This window comes from Vigna unguiculata, chromosome 3 (assembly GCF_037176805.1).
Source record: "Vigna unguiculata cultivar grain cowpea cultivar isolate G323 ecotype 2 chromosome 3, ASM3717680v1, whole genome shotgun sequence".
Classification (NCBI taxonomy): Eukaryota; Viridiplantae; Streptophyta; class Magnoliopsida; order Fabales; family Fabaceae; genus Vigna; species Vigna unguiculata.
Window position 1 is genome coordinate 16,813,363 of NC_140794.1, and position 20,868 is coordinate 16,834,230.

The 20,868-nt window shown below is 32.6% G+C and overlaps 1 protein-coding gene across 2 annotated transcripts; it reads left to right on the plus strand.

Moving 5' to 3' along the window:
* The first annotated feature begins 937 nt into the window (after positions 1 to 937).
* LOC114177562 (protein NRT1/ PTR FAMILY 8.3-like) lies at positions 938 to 6,670 on the plus strand. 2 transcript variants are annotated; one of them, XM_028062956.2, is made up of 5 exons: positions 938 to 1,109; positions 1,328 to 1,433; positions 1,515 to 1,732; positions 1,996 to 2,552; positions 5,661 to 6,670. In XM_028062956.2, the coding sequence occupies exons 1-5, from the start codon at positions 1,059 to 1,061 to the stop codon at positions 6,481 to 6,483; spliced, it is 1,755 nt and encodes a 584-aa protein (XP_027918757.1). In that variant the 5' UTR covers positions 938 to 1,058; the 3' UTR covers positions 6,484 to 6,670. The 2 variants fall into 2 exon arrangements, with proteins under 2 accessions (XP_027918757.1, XP_085527351.1); XM_085671225.1 differs by lacking the exon at positions 1,515 to 1,732 and having other exon boundaries at positions 946 to 1,109; positions 1,328 to 1,432.
* Positions 6,671 to 20,868: the final 14,198 nt, after the last annotated feature.

A 20,868-nucleotide genomic window follows, 5' to 3' on the forward strand; every position in this document is an offset into this window, starting at 1 on the left:
TCGAGAGCATTTTGTTTAAGAGAATTTAATTAGATAAGCTAGTCTGTGCACAGATAACACAAAACGTTTTATAGTTTTATTTAATTTTAAATTACTACATATAAGTTTTCTGACTTTTAGTGGGTTTAGGAGAGACTTTTAGTGACTGATTAGTGATAATTAATTTGTGTCAGACAAACTTTTAGAAATAATACTTGAAGTGAACTTCTCGATTTCATTTGAATTAATTTAGGTCGAGTTCCCTAAATAAAATAATAAAAGTAAGAAATTACAATCAAATGAAAGAAAACCCATGAGTGCTTTTTGGAATTATAACATTAGTGTTTTTTGTCTCTGTCCACATAATTGGGCAGCATTTTAAAGTGTCGGATACCACAGAAGATAGCTATTAGCTAATGATAAATGGAGGACCGAGTCCGAGACTGGGGCCACACACGTGCCAGACTTTTCCGTTTCCATAATAAACAAAAGCAAAACAAAAAAAAAAATTGCATAATGAAATGTGACCTCATTCTCTGAATTCTCATTCATCCAGATCGAACTGCAAACGATGCAGAATCTCATTGCGGTATATTCTTCATAGTTTTTGGATTGAGTTCATTGCATACTTTAAGTCCAGGCATTAGAAAATGCTACTATAGTAATGGACAACAAAAATGTGGAAATCATTGTATATTCTAACACTATTATTTCTTCAATGGTATATTTTTCTGGTACTGACAATGACTGACCTAAATACGATTTTTAAATGATTATTATATAAACAAACAAATAATATAAAACAAGTTATAATTAAACCATAATGTAAACAATCTAAAATTTTTAGACTATATTAATAGTGTAAATTTTTAACTAACTACTAACAAAAATATATCTGCCTTATCAAAATCAAATTAAAAATCTATATATTATTTGGATACTTTAATTAAATTATTTTATGCATGTTGGTATCACGATAAGATCCGTCTTCCTTTCAATCACCTACTCTTGCTAAATATTCTGAGTCTAGCTGAGTTTAGAATAAGACATGTGAGAGAGAGAGAGTTCTCACCGAACACATGGGTTCTACCGTTGATGGTGCACCACTTCTGGAAGATGGTCTTCTTCAGGTTCTCCTTCGTTCCATCTTTCTTTCTCTACACATACCCTTACCTCAAATGTTTTATCTTCTTGTCAAGCTAATTACTTGTGTACAATACAACTGTACAAGCATGCCATAACACAGCACATACTCATAGCATAGTTTGGTCCAAGAATTCCAATTAAAGAAACAAGAAAATGGTATCTTTCTATGATATATGATTTTCTTGTTTATTTAACTGTGAAGGATGAAAGGAGTGAAGAGTACACAGGAGATGGCACAGAGGACTTTAGAGGCAGGCCTGTTCTTAAGAAGAATACTGGCAATTGGAGGGCTTGTCCTTTTATCCTAGGTAGGTATGCTTCTATGTTTCTGTTATGTTATTGAACACTAAGTTTTTTGTTTATATCCTTTATATGTACATGAATCTCAGGTAATGAGTGTTGTGAACGTTTGGCTTTCTTCGGAATTTCCTCAAATCTTGTTACCTATCTCACTACCAAACTGCATCAAGGAAACGTTTCTGCTGCAAGAAACGTCAGTATCTGGCAAGGCACTTCTTATCTCACACCTCTCATTGGAGCCGTTCTGGGAGATGGTTACTGGGGTCGATACTGGACAATTGCTGTTTTCTCTTTCATTTATCTCATTGTAATAAACTAAGATCAGATAGTCCTCTTTTCCTAGAATGTTTCTCTGAATTTTCCAGTAATATGAAAATCATGAAAGATAAACAGCATGAGAGCCCCTGATTCTGTTTTTAATCAACTTTATAGTATACTTGATAAATTTCTTCACTGTTGTAATTATTATTTTAAAAGAGGATTTCTAAAATTAAACACTTAAATTGCATATATGCTTTGTTGTTTGGTTTTCTTTTCTTGCTGTAATAGTGGCATGACTACTGTGTGCAGGGGTTGTGCAGCTTGACACTTTCTGCATCTCTACCAGCATTGAAGCCTGCTGAATGTTTGGGTTCTGTATGCCCTTCAGCTACTCCTGCACAATATGCTGTGTTCTACTTTGGTCTGTACGTGATAGCGCTTGGGGCTGGTGGTGTGAAAACATGTGTGCCATCTTTTGGGGCAGATCAGTTTGATGATAGTGATCCCGAGGAAAGAATTAAGAAGGGGTCGTTTTTCAATTGGTATTATTTTTCTATCTATCTAGGTGCCATTTTGTCATGCACCTTAATTGTTTGGATTCAAGACAACGCAGGATGGGGTCTTGGATTTGGCATCCCTGCTTTGTTTATGGGATTATCTATTGTAAGCTTCTTCTTGGGAACACGTCTTTATAGGTTTCAGAAACCTAGGGGAAGTCCTGTTACAAGAATTTGCCAGGTTTTGTATGCGTCTGTCTGGAAGTGTAATCTGGTTGTCCCTTGGGACAGTAATCTCCTGTATGAGTTACCAGAAGAGAGATATGCAATTAGAGGGAGTCACAAACTGGAGCATAGTGAAGATCTAAGGTAATTAAACTGTCTGACATATATTATTATGACCTTCTTTCATTATCATAACATAGGTGTATGATTATCTTTGTTATACATGTTGATTTTCTAATATTCTTTGAAGGATTAATGATGTAATAGATATAGCTTTCCGGACCAAATTGAGAGTTTTCTCAAAAACCGTCTGTTCATTTTTTTTATATTGATTTATAGTGCTATTAGATCTATTTGCATAGGGAAAACCTTTTTATGCTTTTCACTTCACTTTGCTTTATGTTATTTTGTAACCATTATGTCATATTCATTGTTATCTTTTCTCCTTTCCCCAATTGTAAGTTTGTTGTGGTCTTTGAGACTTCTAGGATAGATTGCGTTTAAACTTTTTTCTTTTATCCTGTCTTGGTTGGGTAGAGAAATCTTGTGCTAAAGTTTGGAGCTGTTTTATCTTAACATTTTTTTCTTCTTCCAAATAATAATTTGTAGGATCCTCACTTGCTTGAAAATGCTTCCGTCCATAATGTCAGCTACTGTTAAATTAATGGGTTGTAAATTCTTATTTTTTGTTGTTGTAATTATGTTTACTTATTTAAGTTAGTTTGCTTACGTCAGTGGTAATGTTCATATATTGATTTACTCTGATTTTGGACAGATTTGTATTCCAAATGTAGTTGGTAGCGATCTTTTGCTAGCAACATGTATGATTATGATGATGGACTGTCATTTCTCATTTAGTTACCCTTAATATGGTTCGGTAGCAAATACGGAAATTGCTTTGTTTCTCTTCACCAGTCTTTTCTTTTCATGATGTGGTTCTGTTTTATGTTTATATTGTGCAAGTTATCTTTTTTTAGCAGTGGTATCTAGAGCAGTGTTCTTATTGGTTGTGGGTTTCAAAAACTACTGAGAGATCAAGTGGTTTCAGGGAGCAATGTTGTTTTGGCTGTTTCTCAATTTTTTAGGGAAAATTATCACATAGGGGTTGTCAAATTAGACAATGTTTAAAGTCCTTTGGCTTATGGGATTATGCAGATCAAGATAAGCAAGTATTACCTTTGATAGATAAAAAAATCGACCAACATGAGGAGATTATGAAGGAGAAAGTTGTCTCATGTGTCTACCTTCATCTTTGACAGATGAGGTGTTTACCAACATTATGCATCTAAAAAAAGCCAAGCAAATATGGGATGAATTTAATGAAAGATGTGTAGGTGATGAAAGGATAAGGTCCACTAAGATTTTGACTCTTAAAAGAGAGTTTGAAATACTAAGAATGAAGGAGAAATAGTCTATCAAGGAGTACACTTCAAAGCTGTCCCGTGTGGTGAATCAAATGAGGCTATATGGTGAGGTTGTAGAAGACAAGTTTATAGAAAAAATGTTGATTAGCCTACCCAAAAAATTTGAAGCGAAACTTGCTGCTATTAAGGAGTCATGTAATCTTAAGAAATTAACTATTTCAGAGATGGTTGTAAATTGCAATCTTAAGACAAAAAGGTTCTAAATGAGGATGAATGGTATGTTGATAGTATCCAAATTGAAGATCTCTTGTTTATGGCTACTGAAGCATGTAGTTCAAGTTCAAAGGATGTATGGTATGTTGATAGTGATTGCACAAACCACATGTCAGAGGATTCAAGTATCTTCACCTCTTTGGATAGGGCTGTCCAAACTAAAGTTAAGCTTGGAAATGGAGACATTGTTCAAGTTGAAAGCAAAGGTACTGTTTTTGGTCACACTCGCAAAGGTCCTAAATTTAGTCATGATGTTTTGTTGATTCTAAACTTGGATAAGAATTTGTTAGCACTGCTCAGCTATTGAAGAAAAAAAATATTCACTCTCTTTTGAAAACAATGGCAGCACCATTTTGGATGCTAATGATTCTGGGGTTATTACGGTTAAAGTATGTGATAATAGCTTTCCAAAAGTGTTGAGGTAAGATGAAATCTTTCTCTCACAGAAAGTACACAAATGATATGCTAAAACAATTCAAATTGGAAATTGTAATCCTATTTCAACTCAGCTTGTAAATGAAAAGTTGTCCAAGAATTGGTGATGGAAAGGCTAATGTAAATATAGAAGCTTGATTGTTTTCCTTGTGTACTTGACTACAACTAGACCAAATTTGATGTTCTTTGTTAGTTTGCTTTCAATGTTCATGTACTCACCAGGTTTTACGAACTTTGGTGTAGGCAAAAGAGTGTTGAGATATTTGAAAGGTAATGTTGATTTTGGTATTTGGTATGGAAGGCTTGAAGGTTATGTTGATAGTGATTAGGCTGATTTATTGATGATTCAAAGAGTGCAACGGGATATGTTTTTTCACTTGGCAGTGGAGTGTTCTCATGGAATCCTAAGAGGCAAAATGGAATCCTCAGCTGAAGCAAAATATATTGAAGCTGCTTCAATTCAAGCTATGGGTCAAAAATGTTTTGTAAAACTTAAATCATTATATATTGGAGAAAGCTACTGTTTTATGGTGTAGCAACTTCAGTCATAGCTTTTTGCTGAAAATCCAATTCAACATGGGAGAACAAAGCATATCAATGTTAAATAAGTTTCATACTATAAGCGAAGCTGAGCAGAATGAAAATGTTCAATTGCTACTTGCAGGTATGAAGATCAAATTGCTCACATTTTAACTAAAGCACTTACATGTGGAAAGTTTAATGAGCTAAGAAGCTAGATGAGAATCTTCAGGAAAAGTTATAAGGAGGAGTATTAAATTGATGGGCTGTTAGACTCTTCTTTTTTACTACTGTAATCATGTTTACTTATTTCGATTAGTTTTCTTGTGTCACTAGTGGTAATGTTCAGTCATGGATATATATTCTGATTTTGGAAAGATTTGTACTCTAAATGTAGTGGGTAATGAGCTTTTACTGAGACCATGTATGAGTACGATGATGGATTATCATTTCTCATGTAATTACTCTTAAATAAGATTCAGAATATGAAATACAATATGGTTCAGCAACAAATACGATAATTGTTCTGTTTCTCTTTTCATGTTATGGTTCTATGTTTGTTTGGTTTAAGTTATCTTCGTTTAACAACTACAAACAGGACTTTACTGCACATGACTTTCTTAAAATTCTTATGTTTTCTTTTTTTTCCTGTTTAATGAAGGTGTCTTGACAGAGCAGCTATAGTATCCGACTATGAGAGAAAAAGTGGTGACTACTCTAATCAATGGAGACTTTGCACAGTAACACAGGTGGAAGAATTGAAAATCTTGATTCAATTGCTTCCAATATGGGCTACTGGGATAATTTTTTCTGCTGTTTATGCTCAGATGTCAACATTGTTTGTGGAGCAAGCAATATTGATGGATACATTTATTGGTAACTTCAAATTACCCCCAGCTTCCCTCTCAACTTTTGATGTCATTAGTGTTATTATTTGGGTCCCTCTCTATGACAAGATAATTGTTCCAATCATAAGGAAGTTCACAGGCAAGGAAAGAGGGTTTTCAAAGTTGCAAAGAATAGGCATTGGCCTTTTCTTTTCAGTGTTGTGCATGTTATCAGCTGCTGTTGTGGAGATTAGGCGTTTGGACCTTGCAAGAGAGTTTGACCTGGTTGATGAACCTGTTGCAGTGCCCCTTAGTATATTTTGGCAGATTCCTCAGAACTTCTTCTTAGGGGCAGCTGAAGTATTCACATTTGTGGGGCAGCTTGAGTTCTTGTATGACCAAGCTCCAAATTCTATGAAGACTCTGGGTACCGCACTGCCACTTCTGAATTTTTCATTGGGAAATTACTTTAGCTCTTTTATTCTTACTACCGTAACTTACTTTACCACACAAGGTGGAAATCTTGGTTGGATTCCTGATAACTTGAACAAAGGTCATCTGGATTACTTTTTCTTGCTTTTAGCTGGACTTAGCTTCTTAAATTTGTTGGCGTACATTGTTGCTGCCAAAAGGTACAAGCAGAAGAAGGGTTATTAAGATTTTTCTGGCATCTATTGGGGCGGAAGCATGTTCTGATGTACAGTGTCCTTCTGTCGTTGTCATGATTTTTCTGGAAGTATGTGCTACTTCTTTTACTTATGTTCTGTCATAGTGCAAATCTTAGCTTGTTAAGCCAAGCTAGCATAGAAACATTGAAAATAAAATCAACATTTTCCCAAACAAAGTATTCTTCACTGTCTTTTATCAGAATTGGTAGAAAGTTTTCTACAACTTTAACATCCTTCAATAATAAACATTAGTTAAAATCTATCAGTAGTTCCTTAAGATTAAAAAAACAAAAACTTTTTTAGTAGTAAAGAATGTAAATAGTTCAAAAACAACAAACTAACTTTCTATTTTGTTGTCACGTGTTGCAACGATGTAAACAAAAAAATAAAATCCAAACTTAGTTAAAACAAAGAATCATCGAACGTATGTGGCACATGGGAGCTTCTCCTTGCATCTCCAACCATTTTTCCTGTACCTCCAAAAACCATTTTAATTCCATGTTTGTCCTTGCAGTAAAAAGTAAATGTCAATCAGTAAATTTTCTCTATTTATACTTCAGCAGCCCTGCAACCCCGATGAAACTTGACCTAGGTCATTCTCTCTTCTCTGTTCCGTAGAGCCTTTCGAATTTTAGCCATTGATAGAGGCCAGGTTTCATATGTTGATGTTGATTTCAAATTAGGAACCAAACATGCAATTATATTACCCACTTTTCCATTAGACTCTCACTTCATGATAACATCTTCATGTCGTCACAACTATGAATGTAAATCTGTTACCCCTTTATCTTATGAGAAAATTCGAGCTCTGGTGTTTTCTGTTGCCCCAGTTGCATCAGTTATAGCTAGGATCTACGATTCAAAATCTGGAAACCTTGATTTAGTTGTAGAAACACATGATCAGGCATGCTGACGAGAACGACACAAGAGACCTCTATCTTGCACCATGGATGTCGACATCCCGTTCTGAAAATTGAACAACGGATGTGGACATCCGTTTCTATTTTGTGTTGTTGTTTGGGGTGTGGGATGTGATCCCTGTCACTAGTCTTTATACGCGCATAATTATCACAGAGCGAGAGATAGAACAAAACAAAAGGCATGGTGCACTAAACATGTTTTTCCTGCTGATGATGATGAGTTTTTTATGCCATGGTCCACGTGATTGCTACTTCACCATCATCAGTGTTGAGCCCTAAGTCATTCCACAAAGTTTCGGATGCGTTAACGATGTTGGTCTTGCATGGCAATTGATTCGCGTGTTCTTCGTCACACCCTTGCGTGGAGTCGCACTCGTCCACCACCTTCGCCACCGCGCTCCTGTCGTTCCTCGCCGTAATCCTTATCGTTTTCCCTACACACAAACACATCTCACATCTCACATATTAGTGTTCTGTTTTCTGAGGATGTCCAAGGAAGGTAGCACCAACTTTCTCATTACTGCAATAGAGGCAAGGATGCTGATCAAACCTCTGATCTTGTAGCACCTTCCTCGTCCTCACCACCACCTCTTTGTTGCTCAACCCACCCTCCTCCCTCACCACCGTTTCCACCGCGTTGTTGCACGCCCCATAGGCTTTTCCGACGACGCCAGGGTTCATGTCCGCCGACGTCTCGTCCGCCTGGCACCCGCTCAGCAGGATCCCCTCGTCGAGTCCTATCGCCCTCAACAGAGCACGCGACACCGTTTGAAACGTCAAACTCGCGTCAGAGCCAAAGAGTTCTAGCATGTGGGTGCCGATGTCCGTGGCAATCGATTTTGTTAGGGAAGAGAGGTGTTCCAGTATGGAGTCATAAGGGATTGTCTTCTTGGTAAGGGTGTAACTGGTTTTCGATGTGGGTCCTGCCATCTCCAGCATCCCACCGTTGTCAATGTCGACGAGCCACCACCACCTCGAGCGTCTTTAAGTCCACCGCGGTTTGGATGTAAATGAAACCACATAAAACCGGATGTCGACGTTCGTAGTTCAATTTCTAGAACGGGATGTCAAAATTCGTTGTGCGTTCAAACAAAAAAATAACGAATAGTAATGCATGAGAACTACAAAAAAAGTAAATCAGATATTAACATCCGCAAATCAAATATCTGAAGTAGATGTGAACATCCGTAATGAATTAAAAATACAGAAAACACTAAATTGGATGTCAACATCCGCAACACATTTTTCTGAAACGATGTCGCTGATGTCGACATCCATAATACAAAAAAAAACATAAAAAAGGAAACGGATGTCGACATTCATAACACATTTTTCTGAAGCGGATGTCAACATCCACAATGATAATAAAACAAAAAAGTATTACATAACGGATGTCGACATCCGCAACACAATTTTCTGAAGCGAATGTCGATATCTGTAATACAAAAAAAAAGAAACGGATGTCGATATCTACAAATCAATTGTTTAAAGCAGATGTCAACATTTGCAATGGTAATAAAAAGTAAATTTTAATGTATGATTACAATGGGATTATAAATACTAACTTGGAAGAAAGGAGCTTTTAAGAGATTTGATGAAACAAGACCACCACTCAAAGAGCTTGAAGCACAGATGGAAGAAGTAGCTTGAAGCACGAATGAAACAAGACCATAGGTGGGAGCTTGAAGCATAGAGACAAGGATCACAGGGACATAGAGCACCACAAATATTGGGAGGAAATGAACACTGAAGAAAACAGAACGGAACAGAGGAAAGTTGGGGGTGCAGGCACTTGCAAGAATAAAAAGAAGAGGAGCAGTAGCAATGCAGTAAATTTTCTTTCACGGCTTTCAACCACCAAGGTAGGTAAAATTAATTAGGGACAAAAGTGTAATTATTGGGAGTACATGAGAAAGGTTGGGGGTGCAGGGAGAAGCCCCCGTGGCACATCTAGTATACAAAGTATGGCTCATTGTTAGGCCCAATGAATCAAAAGAGCCCAAATTCTGGCCAAAAGGGTATTGACAATGGAGAGAGGTCACAAAGAATTACGAATAAACCTCCTTACCTCAGGGATTACGTGACCAAGTAAAAATGTGACAGTTATAGAAGGATTTGGTCATGTCATAGTGAGCATAACTAACTTTATATTCCTTTTGTTTTTCATGTTGCATGAAATACATTATATAAACACCACCCAATGATTGGAGTGGAGAACAATAAATATATAACAAATTTCTAAATTATTCTTCTCTCTTCACTGTGACACCTTTCATTGTTGTTTTCATTGACCCTACTCTTCTCTCATGGCTGAAGCCATTTCCTACCTTGACAAAAAGCTCAAACAAATTCTTTTTGCCCAAGCCAATTTTTCCAACACCCTCCACGACATTGATGCCTGTATCTCTCTCTTAGAGTCCAAACTTGCTTCCTCCCCATCACCATTAGGGTGGATCTTCCAACACCCTCCCCACGACATTCGATCTTTCCTCGTTCAACGACGAGGACACCTTAGGGTGGATCTTCAAGATCACCCAGTTTTTCGACTACCACCATACTCCTTCTAATCAAGGCACTCAAATAGCTTCCTTCTATCTTGAAGGGCCCACTTTAGCCTGGTAATAGTGGATGCACACCAATCGCCTCCCCACTTCGTGGGACGCGTTTCTTCGAGCTCTAGAGTTGTGTTTTCCCCCTCCAAATTTGAAGACCCCATCGCTGCCCTGTGCAAGCTTTCACAGACTCAAACGCTCGAAGACTACATCTCAAAATTTAAATCACTTGCTAATCGATCTCTGGTTACCCAAAAAGATTTTACCTCAACTACTTCACTTCCAGTCTCAAGTGCCATCTCTGCCACAAAGTTACAGCGTTACACCCCCATTGACATTCCCCAAGCAGTGCCGATTCCTAAGCTCCACGATGATAGGCATAAGTTGTCCCCACCACCCTTTTTCGAATTCTCTAGACCACCAACACCCCCAACCTTACCCAAACCACTTGCCCCTCTACTTCCAACCCCTTCTACCAAAATACACATTAAACGCTTAATAGAAGCAAAGATGCAAGCCCGAAGAGAAAAAAAAAATCTTAGCTACAATTGCATAAAAAATACATAAAGGGCCACCGCTGCAAATCCCAGTTTCTTCTCTTAATCATTGATGATCGCGATGATACCTTATTCGGATGATTAACCACCAGATGACACTTTCCTATAAGCAGATCTAATTAGCTTGCACTCTTTTTCTCTTTTTTAGGTTAGTGGAGCCTTAAAACCTTTAAGATCATTGGTTCAATCAATGGATGAGGTCTAAATAACGATGGACAGTGGAAAACCTCATAACTTCATTCAATCTAAGGTAGCCCAATTTCTTAACCTTACTTTGAAACACACACCAAGCCCATTCTGAGTAATGGGCGACAATGGAGAATTTTTTCCATGCACACTTTTTGTCCACAAGCCTAAGCCACTACAACATCCCTACAATTTCGCGTCGATCTTTTCCCATTTTACCTCTCTTACATTGATATCATCTTAGGCGTTCACTGGCTCACTCAAGTTAGTCCCTTCATCATGGACTATAATGGGCCCTTTATGCGATTCACGTGGGAAAATAAGATGGCGGAGTTTAAGGGAGACCAAAGCCCTAACCCTACCCCCATTACGGCCCACCAGCTTCGGTGCCTCTAACACACAAACTGTGTGGAAGTCTCATTCCAACTTTCTCTAAAGCCTTCTCCCCATTTACCTACTCCCCCAACACAACCCTCCACTAATACGATCTCCCCAAGTATACCATTGTCTTCCGTCCCTTAATTATAAACATTGATCCACAAATACTCTTCCCATTTTGTTGCACCTACCTCCCCGCCCCTTTCCCATAACACCGACCACACCATTAACATGCTCCCTAACACACCTCTTGTCTCAGTTCGACCATATCGTTATCCACACTTTCAAAAACAAGAAATTGAAATCCAAGTTCAGAAGATGTTGGATGTTGGCTTCATCATTCCCAACACAAGTCCATTCTCCTATCATGTACTTCTTGTCAAAAAGAAAGACGGCTCCAAGTGTTCCATTTGGCAACAGTCAATCCAATACCTGGGGCATGTGGTTTCTTAAGTAGGTGTTTGTCCATACCCCTCTAAAATCCAAGCTGTACTTGACTGGCCCATACCATCATCATTGAAATCCTTTTGTGGTTTCCTTGGCCTCATGGGGTTCTATCAATGCTTCGTAAAAGGTTATGCGTCAATTGCTCTACCCTCATAGTTTTGTTGAAAAAAGACAATTTCATATGGACTGAGTCTGCTACCACAACCTTTATTGATCTCAAGAAGGCTCTTACTAATGCTCCAGTGTTGGCTTTACCCCATTTTGACTCTATCTTTACAGTCCAAACAAACACCTCGGGTGTAGGCATGAGGGTTGTCTTATCCCAACAGGGTCACCTTATTGCATACTTTAGCAAACAGTTCTGCCCCAAACTAAGGAACTCCTCGACTTATATAATTGAATTATGTTACATCACCTCTATGGTTCAAAAATGGTGCCAATACTTTTTGGGAAGCCACTTCATAATATATACTAACCAACAATCCATTAAGGAGCTCTTCTCCCAAAGTGTTCTTGCACCAAATCAACAATCTTTTGTAGCAAAGTTGCTTGGATTCGATTTTGAGATCCACTATAAATCCGGGAAAATGAACATTGTAGCCAATGCACTTTCTAGAGTGATACCTAATGAAGACTTCGTTCCTCCTATTTTATACATTATCTCTGTTACTCGGATGGATCTCCTATAGGATCTCAAACACTATGTTCGTGGGAATAATGACTTTCACAAACTCAAGTGTAAGATATTAAACTCTCCCCTTTTTCCTTTCCTGATTACTCTTTATATGAGGATCTCATACTTTTTAAGGGGAAGATATGGCTACCCAAGTCTTGCACCATGATTCCTTTATTTAAATTTTTGGTTTAATTTAGTACTTATATTTTTTAAAATGATTCATCGTTATCGTCTTTAATTTGAGACTAAATTAGTAATAAACTTAATCACAATTTATATATACATGTTAAAATATATTTTTTTTGAATTTATACATCACATCATTCCACCTAAATACTCAAATTATTTTATTTTATTTTTACATTTTTACCCTTATAATTTTTTACACTTATTAAAAATAAAATCATTTAAATATTTAGGTGTAGTGATTTGATGAATAAATTAAAAAAAAAATTATTTTAACATGTATATATAAGTTGTAATTAAGCTTATTTAGTAAATTAGTCTCAAATTGGAGGAGACAAAATTGGATCGTCTTAAAAGATAAGGGTCCTATATTCAATGAAAAATTTAAATAGAAGACTAAATTGAAAACAACTACTACCATTGTCACGTGTCACGACGGTAAACTACCCTGTGACACGACAGTAACTTGACATGTGTCATTTCCTATATTTTAAAAAAAATAAAAAATTTTAAAAATTTTAAAAAAATTAAAAATTTCACGGCTTGACACGTATCATATACGGACACGGTGTTAACTGCAACTTAATGGAGATGACCAAATTGAACATTTTTAAATAATTGAATGACTAAATTGATCCAACCAATAATAAGGAGACCAAATTGAATCAAACCAAAAAATTAAAGGACTAAATTAATAATTATACAAATTTGATCTCAATTTGGAGAGAAATATATATATATATATATATATATATATATATATATATATATATATATATATATATATATATATATATATATATATATATATATATATACTCAGTTAGGATAATATTTGGATGCATTACTATTATCAATATTAATATTATTAGTTATATTTTCTATAATCTATTATTTTAACATAAAAAATTCAATACTAGAGCAATATTATTTATTTTTAATATTATCATATTCTTTACTGAAATATTATAATTAAAATATTATAATTAGAACATTTAAATATAATTATATGAATAATTTGTTTTTATTAATAACAAATAATAAGGTAAATTATTTTATTTAATATAATATTTTACTGAAAGATTTAATTCTAAATTTAATTATATAATTACATATCACTAATAAATTATTATGTCAATTTTATAATTTATTAATAAATTCATATAAAAATATTATTTTTAATCTTAATTTTTATCATTAAGAAAGTATTCATGATTTCAAATGTGAATGTCTTTTGATATATTTTTGTCCGTTTATATCTATATGTATTTCTATTATCAACCTTTAAGTTGTTTATATCTACCTACGTATGTTTTTATTTAAAAAATTTAATTTATTTTTTACAAGAATATTTTGCATTATATGTTTAGATTTTACTTTAACAACAATATATATATATATATATATATATATATATATATATATATATATATATATTTCATTCTAATATAATATATAATTTAAAATTTTAATTCTAAATTTAATCATATAATAATATTATTTTACTATACATCATTAATCAATTTTCTCAATTTTATAATTTAAAAGGAAAAAATTCATATCTAAATATTATTTTGTAATTTTACTATTATTATTATTATTATTATTATTATTATTATTATTATCTATTACTTGGTATTATTAGTTGTATTTTTTTTATAATCTATTACTTTAACATAAAAGTTCAGTATTAAAATAATATTATTAATTTTTAATTAATTTGTTATAAAAACATCCATAGTTATTTATTTAAATCTTTTTCATATCATTCAACTCTTTATTTAAATATTATATTTACAATTATAGAATTACATAAATAAATAATATATTAAATTAATAATAATTATATGAATTTTTTTAATACAAATTAAAAATAAACAAAAACAAAAATGACCTATGCATATGCATGAGACCATATTACAGAATATGTCTACATCTTATTCTAACAATGACCTATGCATATGCATGAGACCATATTACATAATATGTCTACATCTTATTCTAACAATGACCTATGCTATGCATTTCATTTTAATATAATATACATGTGTGTGTTTTTAAAAATTTTAACATCAATTTCATTTTTTATTTATTTTGTACAGGACCATGTTACATAATATGTCTACATTTTACTCTAACAATGACATGTGCATACACATTTCATCTTAATATAATATATATGTGCTTATATCTAGATGTGGTAAAAGTTAGAATTCACCACTCTAAAAGAATTAGAATTCTAATTTTGTGCTAAGACCTGTGTGCGAGGGACAATCTCAAGTAGATAGTTTCTATGGTCATAAGCCTCCCTAAAGGTACCGAAGGCGTGCAAAGATTTTCTTAGGCCAGACGAAGATTGACCCTCGAGTGCAAAGGTGGGTAATATCTCGCAATTTGTTTACATCATAGAATGACTATTATACTTCTCTATATAGTTTAAAGGTCTTCTAATTTGTAATTTCTTTACTCTAAGTTTTCATGTAGGAAGTTAGAATTTATGCTTCAATAAGAAGGTCTTTAATTTACAAATTCTAAAATGAAATTGCTAAAAGTAGTGTGCATTTTATCCAACCTATCAATATTGTTTCAAATGGTTGATGTTACAAAAGGAACCACCAACCTTATAAAATTAACTTTCAATTTGGAAAAAAGGTAGCATTAACTGATAGTTAATTGATTCTAGAAACAAATCCACACCATATACCTCTTTCTGTAATTATTGCTCCTAATTTTGACATAGACTATTTAATGGATAAGTTGAACTATTATAGTTGAACATGTCAAGTCAATTACATTTTTGTAGTTTAATAAAGTTATTTTTTGTGAAAACGTCAAGAGAGTATTCATAGGTATTGGAAGTGAAAGAGAGTAAGAAAAAAAAAGTAAAAAAAAAAGGATAAAGTTGAATGTCATCTCCATTGAGGTTGATGGGTAACATACATATTTTTTAGAAATGATATTGTCTTCTTCAAATTGCTTAACCAATGTTACTTTTCCAAAATAATTTTTGAATTAAAGGCATTCTATTTGGAAACTATGTTGATGAACTATTTGCATTCCTTGTACGTGGAGAAGTTCAAAATATTTTTATTAGTATATACAGTTTTGCAAATTCAAGTTTTTTCAAGGTATATTCTATCAACAAATATATTTAGTTTTTGGATAATGCGTCAAAGTTTCATTATTTTTCAATAACATTACTTTTTTCATATTCAGATAAAATGTATGTTCAAAATTGTATTGATTGTACATAGATATTTTAGAACGTGGTTTGTGACAAGCTAACATAACTAAAAAAAGTAACTTTATAATTCATATTTGGTTTGTTAGGATAATAGTTTTGTGAAATAGGATATGTAATGTAGTTTGATATTTATATTGTATAATATGTGTGGAAAGTGTTGATTTGCCATTAAAGGATTAGTCAATTGTCTGAATATTCTAAAAAAAGCATTTGAGATGAGTTCCTTCAACCCACCCTTAAAAATGTTGTAGAACTGATAAAGAGCACGAATAAAGTGGATTTTCTTAGGTGTGTATATTCATTGTCCTTTAAAGACTTATTTGTTGCGTGTTACACAAGTCTCCCAAGATACAATAAGAATTTCTCAAATATCTCTAAGGATCTCAAAACTAGTAAGAAACTCTAAAATATTTTAGAACCTGAGATGTTTAGAGAAGAAAGGAAAAATAGAGAGAAGAGATGTGAGTTGTGTGTGTTTTCGGAGGAAGCATTGGGAACCTATTTATAGGTGTAGGAGGGTTTATGATGGGCCAAATATCTCATGACTTATGGAGGAAAATTTGTAGCTAACCCAACGTTCACAACCATTGTGGCTTGCGAAGCAAAAAGTTTGCAACATTTAATTGATGAACCAATTACAACTCTTTGCATACAGAAGACTCATCCGAAAAGTAGGGGTGGGCAAAAATTTCAATTTTCTTGATCCAATCCACTTTTGTTCTGATATAATCCATTTAAAATCCATTTTATTGGATCTAGATTTCAATCTTATCTACATTTTATATATTTTATGGATTGGATATACAAAAAGATAGGTACCACTAGATTTTTGTTGCATAAAAGGAGCAATACATTGTAGTTATTTTATACTATGTTAAAGCCACATAATGCAATATTCTTTTTGCAATATTTTGATTATCACAACAAGAAATACAATATGAGGACTAAAAGATCACAAAGAAGTATGATATTTTAATTCATATTATTATACGATTAAACAATTATCCTATTATTTCAACTTTAACTACTAAGATAGCCCTATGCCTAGTAATTTTGTTGTATTGTTACAAGAAAGTGTGTTTGTAGTTTTGGGTACTATTGAACATTGATGACGATGAATGGTGGTATACTGCTTGCATTTATAATAAAATGGTATACCTAAACTCCATTTTTTTTCTTTTTTTTTTGGTGAGAAATGCAAGAAGAGTGTCATGAAAGTTAGTTCCAAATTTTTTGTTTAACATTCTATTATTATATAATGGATATATGTGTATATGTTGACATGTTTATGTAGGGCATACGATCAAGGTTTGTATAATTGATCAAATAGATTCAACCAATTGGGTTTTTTTACAATGATGACACCACACGCTCAAGAAATTGTGGGGAAAGATCTTTGAATCTCATGACAAGGTTATGTGATAAACTATTTATTTTCTACTTCTTTAATTACATACATATTTAATATTGAATGACTTAAACAATGCTTTTTTCTTTTAGAACATTATTTTTGGTCATATTATAGAGGAGTTTGCAATTTTGATGGATACAACTATTATGTGAAAATTTTCATATTTTAGCAATCATTTAAAGTTTAAAAAGTTTGTATTGATGACAAAATCATTCAAAAGTTAAATGATGGTTGCATGAAGTTAACATTAAGTACTTCATTCTTTTATATATATAGTTATATATCTTTCTTATTCACATTCAATTTGTTGTGAATGGTTACATGATATGTGTGTGAAGGATGTGTATTAGGAGAATGGACAATTTTGTAGAATAAAATATTTAGGCAATGACGATTCTTGTGTTTGCTTTGCAGTTGTATTATTTTATAGTACAAAATTATTTGTCGTATGAACCATTCAATGTTTGTATAGTCTAATGCCATGTATTTTTTTTATAGGATTTGTTAACTAAGTTTTCAAATGAATCTAATCCCAAATTTTTGACTTGGACACTAGCATTGTTTTAAGCAACGATATAGCAATCACTCCACTTAAAAGAGAATGTGTAACTATTCCATCCAATAGAGGATGCTACTTTTGAGGACACGTGAAAAAATATTAAAATTGAGAATTGAGTAGAGTAAGTTTTAAGTATGTTCTTGGATTGTTGTATTTTGTAACATGTAAAGACAATGATTTTATAATCAAGTCTAAAGGTAATTATTTAATGTGTTTTTATTGTTGAATTTTATTTAAGGATACAAATATCTCGTTACTTTTATATCTAATGGTTTAATATGTTAATGTATTGTGCTACATTTCGTGACTACAATGTTTAAATGTAGGTTCTTTTAATAGTTATAATACTTTACAATTTAACTTTCACTATGCAACTAACTATTTGTTGGCTAATTAAATAAGTATTGAGTAATGATGATAATTTAGGGTGGGTCATAAGGGTCGACCTACCAACCCGCTAGAAAACGTATGGGACAAGTTGAGTATCTTAACTCTCTATCCTACTTAGGTTTATCCGGCTTAACCCACAACAAAAACCTCCACTATATAAAATATATCAATATATGATATAATCCTTGGTTGATCTATTTTATTGATTTTTCTTAATAAATTTATTTACTTTTAATTTATTTGTGATTGAATTGTAATAAATAAATTAGTGTGAAAATCGCTTCAGGATTATTTTCTAACATAGTATAAGATATTTCTTATAAATATTATATAGGTGTTAGTTTTGGATTATAATTTATTTTGTAACTCAAAATGTTGAACTCAACGAGGAAACAACGACATAAAGACATACTTTTATCATATCACAACTAAATAATTTTAAATTAGTTTTGATATTTTTTTGTCACTATTCACTCATTAATTAGCAAAAAAATTAGTAAGAAATATTTTTACTCGTTAATTTCTCTCATAAACTAATAAATTTCTTATAATTTTTACTTACATTATTCATTATAAAAGCCTCAACCTTTAACTAATTCATCTTTTATTGTCTTAAATATCACAATTTCATCTGTGAGATAACTTACCAACTTCATTTGATATTTTACTCTAAATTTTGATTTCATTTTTATAAAAGAAAAATCATTAGTGAAGTAGTGACAATAAGGAATGTAATATTGTGTTTTAATTAAACTACCTTAAATATGGACTAAGAAATTGAAAAAACAACTCAATTTTGACTTTAGGATTATACATTTTGGAATATTCACTACGCCAAAATTGTTAATAGACAATGTTTTTTTTTCTAATAGATAGTGTTTTTAAGGTGTTGTCTATTGGAGCGGTGTCTATTAATAGACAACGCTTGTAAAAAAGCGTTATCTAATGACACATTATAGACAACTTTTGGCTTATCAAGCGTTGTGTATGTATTATTGGAAAGACCATGCTTCCTAAGAAAAGTGTTCTCCATCAGTGCTCTTATATATAGCGTTTGACTCAACAAGCGTTGTCTATGTATCTCTTATAATATATTTAATTTTTCGTTTATTCTTGCCTATTTTAGTGATATCTTTTGCAGAAAACATTTATCATAGCTATGTAGCAGAGGTTTTTATTTTTAGGGTTTTAGCCTCTTCTATTGGTGACTATTATATTATGGAGGTTTGAAACCTCTTTTATTTGCCCACCTCCTTTATAATTACCCTCCTGCATTTATAATTTCTTAATTTACTTTAAAAAAATTATAATAATAAATAAAATATATAAATTAGTTCACAAAAATTAACCAAAATTAATTTTATTGATGATTTAAGATAAAGTGCATTAATTGGAAATTACAATGTAAATATAAAAAAAATACATAACAATGAAAATATATAATTATAATCATTGTTCTGCACGCTCCTTAAATGATCATAAACATGTCTTCATCAAACATATCATCTCCTATGCACATAACAAAATCATCGACCCCCAACGATCTGGTGATCATCTCAAACATGCCTTCATCATACCTATAATCTTTTATGCACAAAACAAAACCAAGGTACATTCCTTTTTCTTGCATGGCAGAAAGTAGTTGTTTGCCACTAGTCCCTTGCTCACACCCTACATCACCACATGTACTTGTTAGAGACTACAAGTGAAATAGTAAAATGATACAAAACACTTGAAATTTCTCAAAAACAAAATCACAAAGCGAAAAGTGAACCAAGAGAGGGTCTACATTCAATATGTTTCCTTTTATGTTACTTAACAAAAACAGGTGAAAGAAATTCAGTACACTAACTAGTATTTGAAGTTGTATGGAAATAGTAAAATGTGTTACAAAAGAGACCAACAATGTCTTCTTTAATAATTAAGGACAAAAGAGAGTACTAATTAAACTAAGAACTCATAGGAAAAAATGACACTCAAACTTGATTTTGGCTCATTAATCCTATTGTGGTGCCTTTACTAGACACTTCAACTACAGTAATGGTTTTTAAATGCCTTGATGAAAGATAAGTTTAGCTAACTTGCAAAACAAGTTTTCATGTGGAATTAATTGATGCAAAAATATAAGTGATGAAGTTGCCATTGATATCAATATCCAAGAAATAAAATGAATATACAAAAACAAATCATTCCTAGAGAATATTGGTGTACACACCTATGGTTTAACCTCTACATTATTTTGGCTACTTTTAACTGTTTTGGTTCATTTGCAAGCACACTCTCAAGGTGATCAAGAAGTTCCTTAGCTTGGCATGATCCAAAGTCTGGACCTACATCCTTATAACACCAAACAAGTGCAATCTTCTTGTCTTCAATGGTGGATACATAAGTTGTTTCAGTATAAAGTTTCATCACAGGTTCTACAATCCATTTCCAACTACAATATTATCTTCTGAGATCATTTTTTCTTGCATTAGCTGCAAATTACAAATTTGATAGAAAAAAGAAGTAGAAGATTGAAGTTATAAACTTGTGATAAAAATTTAAACTAGTAAGAACCTTACTTTGTGTGACTCTTCAGAAAGTGCTTTATGTTCAATTTTAAGCATATTAACCTCAGCAGTTAACTCATTTAGCATGTGGACAATTTTGGTAAGGATAATTGCCTTGTCATTCTTAGGTCTATCAAGATATATATTGAGTTCAAACAATCATAAATATCTTAGTAATGTTATGTTATAAATGCTACATTAAATTGGTAATATATGTTGAAATAGGCATAAAAAATTGTGCTATTATATATATATATATATATATATATATATATATATATATATATATATATATATATATATATATATATATATA

What these genes read in the sequence shown, in the direction of transcription:
- LOC114177562 (XM_028062956.2), top strand. Translation starts at nt 1,059, where the DNA reads ATGGGTTCTACCGTTGATGGTGCACCACTTCTGGAAGATGGTCTTCTT. An exon ending in GGCTTGTCCTTTTATCCTAG is followed by an intron (nt 1,434 to 1,514) that starts GTAGGTATGCTT and finishes CATGAATCTCAG; the next exon opens with GTAATGAGTGTTGTGAACGT. An exon ending in GAGCATAGTGAAGATCTAAG is followed by an intron (nt 2,553 to 5,660) that starts GTAATTAAACTG and finishes TGTTTAATGAAG; the next exon opens with GTGTCTTGACAGAGCAGCTA.